Below are 13,643 nucleotides of genomic sequence, written 5' to 3'. Positions count from 1 at the left end.
TCACTGATCACACACACATAAATAAAAGCCTAAGTGCTCAAATCGTACAACAGAATGTAATCATCCTCTCATTTCTTTGTAATGGAATAAGAGAATCAGAGCTACTATAGTGTTTGTAAGGATAAAATATATAATACAATCATCTTGCTAAGTAAGTGTTCTTTCCCAGAAGATAAAATGAAGTATTTTTAAGTTCTTTTTCCCCTCTTAAGAAAGTTCTAAAAATCACCCACCTTAGTGTTTGCTGCACAGTGTTGGTGAGATAGTAGACTTTATTTCATCTACACTAAAGGAAAGCTGTATCCCTTACATTAGTCATATGTGATTCTCATCCTAGGTGACTCACTTCTCTAAGGATCTAACTCTGACCTCCTGTGCTGCACCTTTGCACTGTCTCGTTTTCCTACTTCTGCCATGAAATTAAGCCACTAGTTATTAACTAGAAAATATTTGAGGGACATGGAGTAGAAGTTGCAGAAAAAATAAATATTAATATACAGTAGGAAAGGATGGACTTTTTTAAAAAATCAAGATAAATATTATTAAATAAGCCAACATTAGTGTAATGGTTGCTTTTGTACTTGACCAAGAAAATTTAAGAAACCCAATGAAGAAGAAATTATTAATAGCTTGGAGAAAAGAGATTATCTTCATTGTATAGAAATAGAGGTAATAGGCCTATATGGTATTTCTACTACTGTTCATGATAGGCATTCATATACAGAACATTAGGTAACTGAGAACTTTGCATTAAATTACATGTACCTAAATATAACCAAATTGTGATGTGGGAAGCTAGCAAATATATGCACTGTGAAATTTAGCTTCGTTTCTTTCAGCTTTAAAACAATGTGTTAAATAAGATTCTCAAGATACAAAAGCTAATGAACTGAATTACTAAAGTTGAATTGTACTCACTTATTTTATGGTATGTAAGGAAAAGAGAAGTGATCACTTTTCAGATGTTGCAAATATTAGATATTTAAAGGAATGTTTTATACAGTGTACATTCTAGGAAAAGGATGACAATCACTGGAATATTTGGGAATCTGGATATTGGAGGCTAATTAAACCCTTTCTAAAAGAAATTCAAGAGAGGAGTTGCAATTCTTGAATATGTCCCCAAATAAGTGAACTTAAAACTAGTAACTGCTTTGTGTCGGGATGCATGAATTTTCAAACAGACATCAAAGGACATGTGGTTTGGAACACTGCTATCAAAACATACTGTATGAACACTCATATCCCATACCACAGTTTTCATTTTCTTTCTTTTTAGTCTTTCTTACATAGCTACTGACTCAAAGACAATGCAGTGAGGGAGAATTTAGACCAATGGTACCAATATATACATATATAAATATGGTATGGGGTTAAAGAGAAAAACTACATATTGCCCTTATAATCTTTTGTAGAAGTTAAAACTCAAAAGATAGCTTTATCAACTTTTAGAATGTATTACTTGGTGATTTTCTTTAAAGAAAAAGGACTACAAAATTGAATCAGGTATAGATAAGGACTTAACCTGAAGCTATTATTTTCTCCCTCAACTACAATTTAGGGAAAACTATGTAATTAGGCATTTTGTGGAATTTATTTGAGAAATCAAATAAAAAGGGGCTCTTTGTGGTACTATCAGGTTCACAACACAAAAGTGAATTTAATTTAGCTGTCCATTTGAAAAGGCGATTTTGTACAGGGTTTCTTGAACTCAAAGTACCAGTAAAGTTAGTAGACTATAGTAAATGATTCATAGAAACAAATGCCAAGGTATCATTTTCTAGCCATTATATATTACAAAACAATTACTAGCTTATCTAAACTGCCATGTAGGGAATGTTAAAGTCAACACTTAGAATGCTGGATTTTTTTCCTATTTGGTAAAAAGAAATGAATTTATGATGAATGATATCAGAACAATAACCAAAGATTTCTGTAATACAAGTATTATTTTGAAAAGTACAACACATACCAAAAAAACCTGATCAGTTTTACAGGTTGTAGACATCATAAAAAGAGATGAAGGGGACTTCACTTTTTAGAATTTAAAGATAATCTAAAAGAAAGGATCTACCATGAGCAACTTGTAGTGTATCCTCTTGGAGTTACACAAAGGCTTTTATTTGATCCTAACTTTTAAGGGCATGTTATAATTGCAACATATGGCACAGAGAACCATTCTGGCACTACAGAGTTTAAGATCCTTTGCAAACAATATGTTCACCAGTGAAGCCAAGAATGAGTGTCAGTAAGTGTTACATACTTTGTGCATAGCCAAAGTAGTTTGGTTGGTGAGAAAGGACCAGATATCTTTAGAATAGCTTACAAATGGGAAAGTTAGATTTGCCCTTATAAAAGAATTTCCTGCAAGACCTATTTGTGTAAGCAAATATTTTAAAATGTAATTTAAAAAATACTTCCACCAATTCTTAAACAATAGCCTCACCTTTTCAGGAGATACGTATTTCTATAAAGGTTCTTACATTCAGTCAAAGATGTTACAAACACATTTGTGTCTCTTCACCTACAGGTACGAAGGGCGTATTTAAGAAAAGTTCCCTATCATTAAACTAAGATGGTGTGAAGTTGACCTCAATTTCAATTTCAATACTATGTCTTTTAACAAAATTACAAAATATTACTGTTTCTTTAGCAAGTATGCCAACATCAGATAAAATTGCCCTTGTCTCTGGTTCACTAGCAAGTATTCCACGCTCAGCGCAATGGCTGCACCTGGGCCTGGCCAGATTTCCGCAGAGCAGGTTCCAAGTCGGCAACTCACAGTACCCACCCTTCACCCTGCATTTGCCAGAAGTCAGATCTGTTTATACATAGGCATACTAGGAACCTGCAAGTCCCATGCGGGGCTCTTAGAAGGATCTGCTAGGATACCAGACCTAAACGGTTTTATTGTGTTTATCAAAACCTCAGTTCCATTTACATAGTCTGTACTTGCAATAGCTCATCTATCCCACAGTTCTTGGCACTTTGTTTCCAGACGTACCTGACATAAAATGAAAATAAACCAAAATATCCTTGGAGACTTTTCAGTCCCTGGCCTATTCTTTCCTTGGGACAGGAATGTTGCTACCCTGGGAATCAATTTCAGGATGAAACCTCACAGCACCCACAGTGCACTTTGTCTGGAAAAAATCCTTGAAAGTTAAAGAAGTTTAGTTTCAAAAAGCTTTTTTTCCATGACAAAGATCTTACCTTTTCTACCTTAGTATAACAGATGTCTCCACTTTTATGTAAGATAAAATTTATTAGGGATAATTATCTCTAAATAAAAAGCATTTAGTTCTGAATTACTAATTTCCAACTAAATATCAGGCATATAAAATAATGTGCAATACTATGATGGATCTGAACATGGCCTTCCACTGAAGAAGCTGGAAAACAGGTATTTGACATGAATCAGGTCAATTTAAATAACATCCCTTTGAAAAGCGTCATAGAAGAGAGAGCTACTGGAAGATTCTGCTTTGCTTTCTGGCCTCCTTCAAAGGGACTGCAGGAAGAGTCCTAAGTTCTCGTTGCTTTGATCATTGTGCTCTTATGCTCGAGTGAGGCTGGAGCTATGTGCTCTCCTTGGGTGGCTGGGTGGCCGGTGGTGGCTGCAGTGGCTGCGTGCCCGTAGCCGTTTTAATAGAGTTCAGGGTTTTGCTAAACCAAGAGTTTTTTGCAGCTTGGATTTCATTCATAAGGGCTCCTCTCTGATGTTCAAGCTCCTAATTAAAGAAAGAAAATCATTTGAGTTATATAAGTATTTTCCCTCTGCTGAAAGAATTGAGAGCATAGCTTTCTGCAATCCCCAAATCTATGCAGTCATGGTTTCCCTCCCTCAAAGCCCAGGCAAGATTTAATTGTCTTCTTAATGGAAGGGAAAATTTTACAGCTAAAAGAATTACCACTGAAAGTCAGACTCTGTGCTTTCTCTGAAAAATAAAATAAAACCTTATTACATTTTTTGCCTCCTGCAAGTTAGGTAAAAATTGAGGTTTAGGTTGAAACCAAAATAACATACTTAAAACCACAAAAAAAACACAAGGACGTAGTGGGTTTTTACTATTAGTGTAAGCATGAAAGAATTCCTGCTCCAAAGACACAGGCTTTGTTCATGAAAATGTACAGGGTTCCAGATCACACACTAGTTGAGGCTGGCTGTACGACACGGGTTGGTGCCATGGCAGCACATGGTGGTGGGCAGGGGTCCCTGGGAAAAGCAAATGGGGAACAGTCTATTAGAAGCCACGACAATTTTTCTAACTATGTTTTTTTCTGGTAGATAGAGAATGGAAAAGGGTACATGGCAAAAATCAGCTGAAGATAAAGACGCTCACGAGAAAAGAATAGGTATCGCGAATGGTCAGCTGTTGAGATAGAAGAGAACAAACTGGCCTTTCATTTTCAGGGTCAGCTACCAATGTGACCAAAATCTCAGGTTAAACTAAAAGAACATATGCTCACAAGATATAATTTTAATGATTAAAATTTCATTTAATAGGCCAGGCATGATGGTGCACACCTGTAATCCCAGAACTCGGGAGGCTGAGGCAGGAGTTCAAGGCCAGCCCAGACTGCATAGTGAGTTCAAGGCCAGCCTAAACTACACAGTGAGACCTTGCTTCAAACACCCAAAATAAATAAGTAAATAAAAAATAATAATAATAAAATTTCATTTAATACTGTGTGGTTTGCTTATATCATTGTTAAAAATACATGGTGTAAAATGTGATTTTGCAGGACACATTAGTGGACAGAAAATGTATGTAACTACTATAGTAACATCTTAGGATTCTGACCTAGACACACGTACTCTAAAGTACCAGGGCAGCCGGAACCATGACTGTGGGTTCTTCCTCACTATCGGGCAGCTCACCAACCTGGATTTTACACTTGGCCTCTACCAGCTGTAGTTTAGTTTGTGCCAGTTCCAACTCCATCTCCCTCAGCTGCTTCTTGAGCGAGTCCTTCTCATCATCTGCTTCAATCCCCTGGTCCTCTCTGCTTATGGCTGCCAGCTTCAAGGCACCCTCCTTGCTGAAAATGTCACTGCAGTGTTTGCATGCCATCATTTTACCCTGAAACACCCAAAAGACAGATCACCATCAAACTTTTTCACAGGATAAATCATTTCTTAAACTAATATGTGATTTGGCTGGGGGTACTGGGGACTGAACTGAGGGCCTTCACACTGACCTATGTCCCACTCCCTTAAATTTTGAGACAGGTTCTTGCTAACTTGCCCAGGCTAGGTTTGAATTTGCAATCCTCCTGTCTCAGCCTCCCAGAGTGCTGGGATTATAGGTGTGTGCCACCACGCCCAGCCAATAGGATTTTTAAAAAATATTGCTTATTGACATTCAATACAGTCCCATTTCTAAAGGTATCCTTTTTCTTGTTTTGCAATTACAATGGTCAGAGTCAGCACAAAACCCAACTATCCAAGACAGGTGTTCCTTTTTCCTTAAAGACCTTTAGAAAGGCCCTAGGAATATTACAGCTTGTCTTTGCAAACTGTTGTAGAAATTTGTGCTACTGTTACTCTCACTAGGCACCAAGCCCCACACCCGTCCTCTACTTGTACTATGTCATTACTCCCCATGCAAATAGGATAGGCACGATTCTCACCACATTTTACAAATGAAGACACTGGGAACCATGTACAGTAGACCGAAGATCATCACCCCTGATTTAAATTACCCTTACAACAAAGTACTTGTCTTATTATTCAACTTTAAACAAATGAGCTTCATTGTTTAAGGCGATAAAAGCAACTCCACTACTTTCCCAGACTGCCGATCAAGCACAAAACACTGAACAATACCAACACTTTCAAGACAATGGTGCTACCGTTTTTTTCCAAAATACTGTAAAAATAAATTAGAAATGGGGATAGAGGTAGGAATGCAGCTCAGCAAGGCCCTGGGTTCCACTCCTAGCACTATAGAAATTAATTAATTAATTTTAAAAACTTAAAACTTAGAAAATATACTACATACTATTTCTATTTTGATGTCTTACTGTTACAAGTTCAATGTGTTTTTAGCTATAATGACATACATAAAGTAACTCTACCATGCTGCTTTGTCACTCCATCATTCAGCCCTGAAGGTTGGGTATCATCAGCTACTCCTGCATCCTGTGTGCAGCTGATCATTAAATTATTCCTCTGATATGGCCTAGATTTTCCCACCCAAGCCCCAAATACCTAAGAGTCACCTAATTTGTCCCCATGACTTTCTTCTTGTTTGTGTCATGCTTCATATTCTTGATTTATATCCATCAGATGTGTAAAAAAAAAAAAACAAAAAACAAAAAAAACACCTGCCACTCTCTTAAGCATCTACAAGAATAATTAGCCCAGTTCTGACCCAAAATAGCTATACTGCAAATATTTGTTATATATTACAGCTTTTGATCTAGATCCTAAATGATTAAAAGTTTAACAAGATTTGTAAGCAATTTTTTTTTATTTTTTATTTTTTAATTTTTTTCCAGTATCGGGAATCAAACTCACAACCTCGCGCTTGCCAGGCAGGCACTGTGCCGCTGAGCTAAATCCCCAGCCCCATAAGCAATTTTATTAGATTGAACCAAAGAAGGAACAGACTAATATAATGGAGGACAACATTTTGGTGGAGAAATTAACATGCAAAACTGTAGCAACTTCTGAGAACTTCAAGAATCCAGAACAATCAAGCAGAGTATAAGCAATACAAAAGTAAGAGCTAAGAAGTGAGATGTGCACTCTTTATGGCCGGGATGTAACTGTCCTTAAATACCATGCCACTGAATCCTGATTTTATCCTATGGAAGATGTATTCATTGCCTTCACCTGACCTTGCACCACATGTTGGAGACAGAGCAATCAGCTCTGTTGAGCTGCTTCTATATGCACATATGCTGAAATGTGGTAGGGGCCTGCTGAATCCACCCAATATCCTTCTCTCCTCAGGGGTAGAATCTTGGTTTTATTTGAGCTGACACAGTATCCAGACAAATGGTAACAGTTCTCAGCCTCCAAGATAGGTGTGGCTATGAAGCTCAGTTCTGATATGTAAGCAGAAATATGGTGCAGAACTTCTAGGAAAGCTGCTTAGAAAGTGCTTACCCAGCTGGAATAAGGCCCCTATGTTACTGCATCTTCCTTCGGCCCTCAGTCCTGCGCTGGAGGGGGGGGGGCGATGACAGATGCGCCAGCTGATGGTTTGGATCTTTAGGTGCCACTGAGGATGGTCACCAGTGCAGAGGTCACTAATGACTAAAGGCTTGGGTCGCGCAGGACAAGGAAGACTCCTTCTTTGTACTTCTAGACTGCTTTTACATAACATCATCAATACCTTTTGTTGTTTAATCCAATTTTACTCTGAGTTGACTATATGTCAGAATAACCCTAAGCTGATAACCAGAAAGACAGGATGGAATTTACATTTGAGAATGCTCACTCTGATTATAGTGTATGGGATAAGGGGCAGCAGCGGAAGAGAAAGGATGTTACAGGTCGCTGGAGAAGTAGGAAGCTGACACACCACACCCACTGAGATGAAGAGAAGTAGCTCTGGGGAAAGGGGAGTGGGAACAGTCTCATGGAGAAGAACATGGAATTTAGAATCTGACTCCCAGGGTTCAAGTCCTGGAGCTACTGCTTACCAGTGGTGTAACCTTGATCAAAGAGTTACCTTTTTTGATCCTCATCATAAAGTGAAAACACAAGACTGTCTATTTTCTAGGTAGTTACAGAGTTCAGTGGCTAAGACATGTAAAGTCTTAGAGCAGTGCAGAAAGGCGCACACAGTAAGTGTTTGTTAATAAATATTGTTCCTGACTGCAGTGAACACAGGTCAGACTTTTCTTTTGGAATGTCACGGCCTTTCATTAGGTAGCCTCACTTACTTATCCAATATTTTCCTCTTTCTTAATACATAACCTGATCACATCTGTCTCTCCTTAATAAGACACTAAAGTGCTCATTCTGGGTCTGTGCTCACAGTTGCTACCAGAATGCCCTTTTAAAATCCTTTTCTCAGCTGATTTCTAATCATCCTGCTTTAGTCCAACCTGCTTCAAAACGCCTTCTTTGGTCATAGTTCTTATGATTTTGCTTTCTCTGCAACTCTGATGCCAACACAATCCACCTCAGCACCCCTGAACTGTTTCCTAAATATTTCATGTGTATATGTATGTAATTGTCCTACAGGAGCATTCTGAGTTCTTTTTCAAGTGTAAGTTCTATAACAAAATGGCAATCCAATAGCTGTGCACACAGTAGATGCTTATGTGATCAGTGTAAATCTTTGTTTCATTTTTATTTACGTAAGGATGTCAGTTCAAATAGCTAACCCTTTTATGGCAAGACAGTTCACCAACTAAATCTTGGTCAGTGGACCAAGAAGTATAAAGATAGGTCAGAAGATATGACCCTAAGTATTAGTAGGTTTGTAGAGGAAGACAAACTCTTTACTCACTGATAATCTCAGATCCATGTATTGTAACACAAGACAAGAAAAAAATTACCACTTTACAATACAATGTCAGAACAAGGTTCATATTTTCAGGTTTTAACATAAAATATATATTTACTGTATACCAAGTACTAACCTAAGCACTTTATATACATTCTTATTTAACCACCATAATAACTGTATGAGCCAGATAGTTATTTCTATTTTACAAAATACAAAATGAAGATTAAAGAATTAAATAACTTTTTAAAGTTGTTAGCTAGGGGCTGGGGATTTAGCTCAGCGGCAAAAGCACCTGCCTGGCAAGCGCAAGGTCATGAGTTCGGTTCCCGGTACCGGAGAAAAACCAAAAAAAAAAAAAAAAAAAGTTGTTAGCTATATGGTAAATTGCTTAGAACACATTTATTTATTAGTATGAAACCTAAACATATTCAAATAGGAGGATGTCTCGTTTGTGTGACATGACCCCAAGAGTTGACTGCCCACAGTGCTTGTTAAGAACATAAATCCATTTTGTTTATTGTTTCTAAAAAAATAAGCTTGTTTTTTCAAATACAGTGATAACATAAGCAGTGTTACCACCAGGGGGCAGCATAAAAATAAATGCTACAGGTTTTCTTTAAAAAGAAACCATTGATGGATGCATCTTGAGACCACACTCTTAAGTGAAATAAATCAGACACACATGTGTAAATATCACATTGTTTCTCTCAGAAACCCAAAGGGTGAATAAGGACCCAAATGTATAAAAGATATTGTGAAATAGGAAGGAAATGTTCAAATGGCGAGGGGCGATGGTGGGGGAGGGGAGCTAGGGAGTGGGGAGGAAGGAAGGGAAAGGGAAAAAAAAGAGAAAATCAGTAAAAAATGGAAACAAAGCTTTTGTAAACAAGGAGGGAAAAAGGGGTCGAAGGGAGGGAAGGGGAATAGGAAAAAAAGAATCAAGATACATTGTGTACAGGTACAAATTCCCTATGATGAATGTGATTACTATGTGTATCTAAAATGTACCAATAAAATTAATTAATTAAAAAACAAAGCAAAAAACCACACCACCGAAAATCTGGTTGAAGAATCAGCCGGTTATCTAACACATACTGTTTCTCCAACCAAATTCTATATTATATTGCCCACGGGGTTTACGGTTCAAGAGAGTGACAGGATGATGGCGCTGAGTCCCAAACTCATCTATGGGAGCACACCCTCACAGCTGCCAGGAAAGAGTCACGCCCCAGGCGGGAGAGAGGTAGACTCCACTTCACAAAAGAAAATGGGGGAGGGGGTCTTCTCAGGTATCCACAAGACTGTGAGTTGAAAGCAGTTGCATGACAGAATTAGATCACTCCTTACCTTTACTACTTCCAGCTCCTCCTTGCTGGCTGCTTGCTGCTTCTCCAGCCTGGTACTTAATTGGGAACAGATCTAAGGCAAAGAAGAGAGTATGTTTACTGGAAAACAGAACAACTCACTATGCGTTTATGCACATAACTGTTTATCAGCTCATAAAGCAGCACAGCAGATCCAGAAGACATCTTCACAGGAGTGGCTCTGCCTCTTCTGAAAGAAGCACAGAAAGCCCGAGTTTCACATGCAAAACACAACTCAGTCTGAATCACTGGGAACAGACTTGGGATAGATTTGGTTTCTTGCTGTCACTAGCTTCTGTGACTAATTCCAGTTAATTCCTGGCCTCATTGTGGAATTAATCTATAGAATCTCTGCTGAATATCTGCTTTGTAAGGTATTATGCTGGTAACAGGATACAGAAAACTGTGAACTGGAAACGTCTTCCATCTAATCACAAAAACAATTTCCAATCACAAAACATTCCTTAAGGAGTAGAAGCACAGTGAAGAGAAGAAAGTTAAATAACCAGGAAATACTATAGGTTAAAACAAAACTCTTATTAAGTGGTTTTGCAACACAGTATAGGAATTAAAAGCTTAGGCCCTGAAGACAAATTCTGAGTTCAGAACTGGTCCAGTTCTACCGGTTTACAGCTTTTCGATCTTGGGCAAACTCATGAATCTTTGTAAGTCTCAGTTCCCTCGTGATGGCAAACCGCCATGCTATAAGAATCAAGTGAAAAGATGTGTGCAGAAGAGGTCTGTAAAAGAATATGAAGTTTGTAAGGGATATAAAGTGTTTATTAAATAAAATCTATTGATGAGTTCAAAGAAAAAAGATCTATTTAAAAAACTGGATGGTCAAAGCCTTTGACTAAAATAATCTTTTATTTTAGAAAAATTGATTAAAATTGATTAAAAAATAGTTGGGAGGGCTGGGGATTTAGCTCAGCGGCAAAGTGCCTGCCTGGCAAGTGCAAGGTCGTGAGTTCGGTTCCTGGTACCGGAGAAAAATCAAAAAAATAAATAAATAAATAAAAAATAGTTGGGAGTGGAGGCATACGCTTGTACTGCCAGCACTCTGGGAGGCTAAAGCAGGACTCCAAGTTCAAGCCCAGTGTAGGCAATTTAGTGATTTAGCAAGACCCTGTCTAAAAATTTTAAAGAGGGGCGGGTGCTGAGATGTAATGGGAAGGCCTTATGTTCAATCCCCAGAGCCAACAAATAGATAAATAAATAGGAAAACATCCCATAAAAATTAATGAAAAAAAAAGAATGTCAAATTTTAAAGTCCAAATGAGGCTAGAAACAAATATGATATAAAGCTATTATCAAAGGACATTCAAAAAAATCTTCAGTTACTAACAAGTAGTTTAAGACCAAGGCTAACTTATTTAATTCAGTTTCCAATATTCTCAGGCCCAAGCCCAGGGAATAATTAGAAGGTCTGTATTAACTAATGTTTAAGAGACGAGTCAATGCGTACTGTGGCACACACATGTAATCCCAGCTACTTGGGAGGCTGACTCAGGAGAATCACAACTTTGAAGCCAGTCAGGGCTACTTGTCTCAAAATAAAAAAAATTAAAAAGGACCAAGGATGTAGCTCAGTGATAGAGAACCTTCCAAGCATGTCCATGAGGGTTAGGAGTCAATCCCGGGCAGGCAGATGAGTGGGGATGGAACACACACTGATAATTTTTGCAAGCCATATACTCTTTCACAAGAAAGTATTCTGATGCCAGACATGGTGTCACACGCCTGTAATCCCAGCACTTAGGAGGCTGAAGCAGGAGGATCAGTGAGAGTTCAGGGCTAGACTGGGCTACAAAGTGAGTTCAAGACCAGCCTGAATTACATAAGGAGACCCTGTCTGAAAAACAAACAATATCCCTTAATAGAAAGCATTTGAAATGTAACCAATCATAGCAAATTCCAACTACAGAATAAACTTAGAGTAAGTTTTATATACTAATTATCTTCAAAAAAGTGAGTCTGCTGCCCTCTACCTTATTTGAAATGCTTGCCAAAGAGTCAAGGATAGCCTGAAGGATTACTACTTGAAGAATGTGACATATATGGAGTGGCAAAATGTGACAATGAGAAAAACTCATTCACAGCAGTGGCAAATTCCACCGCATGTAAGACATGGTCTTTAATGTTCCTTATGTTGATTCATGTCTAACCACCCCTGCTCGTAGTTACCCAAATTTAAAATCTCAGGCTCATTTTCCATCTTCTCCCTTGTTTACCACCTGCCAAAAACTATCTTGTATTCTCCTGTTCTGTTCTTTGATTATTACTTTATGTTAACCGACAGCCTCCTTTCTTCTCAAACTCTGGTATTATAGCTTTTGATGATCTGTGTTCTTCCTGTGGTCTCTGCCAGGTGCCAACAATATGTCCCTGTGCTTGTCACTTGCCTGCTCAAAAATTCCTACTAAGAGCAAAATAAAATCCAAACTCCTCAGCCCAGCCCCAAAAACCTTCCTGGATCTGGGCCCCAGAAGACCTTTGCCTCCCTTCTGTACTTGAACCTGTTACCAAATAAAAATTTTTTTTCTGCAAATCTAGCTCTGTGCTGCTCCCGGTTTCCATCATTTTCATTTGTCTTCCTCCATTTACACATATCTAAGTCTCACTCAAGACCTGAAGCACAGCCCAAATTATCCCCTCTCCAGGAGTGGATTCCGCATCTCCCACGTGTAGTAAGTGCCCTTTCCTCTTATTTATGCCTGGGTATTATCCCCCCATTACAAGATAAGCTTCTAGAGGAGAGAAGTTAGATTAATTCATCTTTTGGTCCACCAAAGTATTAATCCTCACATAAATTATTATCATAAAAGAGAGTAAGACAGCTGCAAAATCTTCCATGAATATGAGGAATTCTTATAAAAAAGTGTTCATAATATATGAAGTGACCAAAGCTACTTCCAAAAAAATAGGAGGAATGTGTAATTCATTGTATTTTGCACATTATAAATCTATTTATTCACATTTATTTACATGTCAACAATGCATGCTCAACATATTACAATAAATATATTTAGTTGATAAGTTAAAGAAGATCTGTGTTCTACATTTTCCTAATTTTCTACACAAAGACACAAATTTCACTACTACGTTAGAAAGTACATTAAAAACAAACAAAAATAGTATGCATCAGATTTTGACATGCTACATGAGGCAGATGATCCCAGGGAAATCCTTGGATCAGAAGATGGCATATGGCAGGTAATTACTTCTGGAAGCCTGGAATATGAATAGTGCACTGAGTCTCTCTCAGCAATGACAAGAGTCCTTACCATATCCAGCCAACAGAAAGAACAGACATATGAGAGCAGCTGGAGTGTGTGATGCTGGGATTAAGAATATGATGCTAATACTGATTCATGCTTGATGCTAGGATGAAGGGCCAGCATGGGTGTGAGTGGACAGATATAAGGGACAGCAAGGGGGCTGCTATTGTCATTACTTGTTGCTTGCCGCTTCACTACTTCGTTCCTTGCTGCCTCGCTCCCTTCTGCCTTCTGCCTGCCATGAACTATTTCTCCTCTTCCATGCCACTGTGGCAGCCAGGCAACTATGACCTGAAACCTCTACAAACTGTGAGCTACAGTAAAGCTCTTAACTTTGGGTGTTGGGTATTTTGTCTCAGCAATGAGAAAAGTAACTAAGACAGGCCACTAACCATGCAGGGGAGAAAAGGATTCACATTCTATACTGAGACAGCAAAAGGTACACTGATGGCCTAACTACTACCATTTAATACAACCATTAAACTTTGCTAAGAGGCAAATGTTACCAGTTGATCTACTGGAAATCAGCT

At 38.2% G+C, this 13,643-nt stretch overlaps 1 protein-coding gene across 9 annotated transcripts in view; it reads right to left on the bottom strand.

Annotated features, from left to right (window-relative positions):
• Nucleotides 1-1,477: 1,477 nt before the first annotated feature.
• Rabgap1l (RAB GTPase activating protein 1-like) overlaps nt 1,478-13,643 on the bottom strand; it is a 598,504-nt gene continuing 586,338 nt past the window's right edge. For all 9 annotated transcript variants that reach the window (XM_005374884.2, XM_005374886.2, XM_005374888.2 and 6 more), the window contains 3 exons: nt 9,819-9,890; nt 4,887-5,084; nt 1,478-3,731 (listed from right to left, as the gene is read on the bottom strand). In XM_005374884.2, coding sequence (XP_005374941.1) covers nt 3,579-3,731; nt 4,887-5,084; nt 9,819-9,890 — 423 coding nt within the window. In that variant the 3' untranslated portion in view covers nt 1,478-3,578. The remainder of the gene's footprint in view (nt 3,732-4,886; nt 5,085-9,818; nt 9,891-13,643) is intronic.

Source organism: Chinchilla lanigera, unplaced genomic scaffold, assembly GCF_000276665.1.
Source record: "Chinchilla lanigera isolate Chin_1 unplaced genomic scaffold, ChiLan1.0 scaffold00005, whole genome shotgun sequence".
In the NCBI taxonomy this organism is placed as follows: domain Eukaryota; kingdom Metazoa; phylum Chordata; class Mammalia; order Rodentia; family Chinchillidae; genus Chinchilla; species Chinchilla lanigera.
This window is presented reverse-complemented; position numbering and strand designations above follow the sequence as displayed.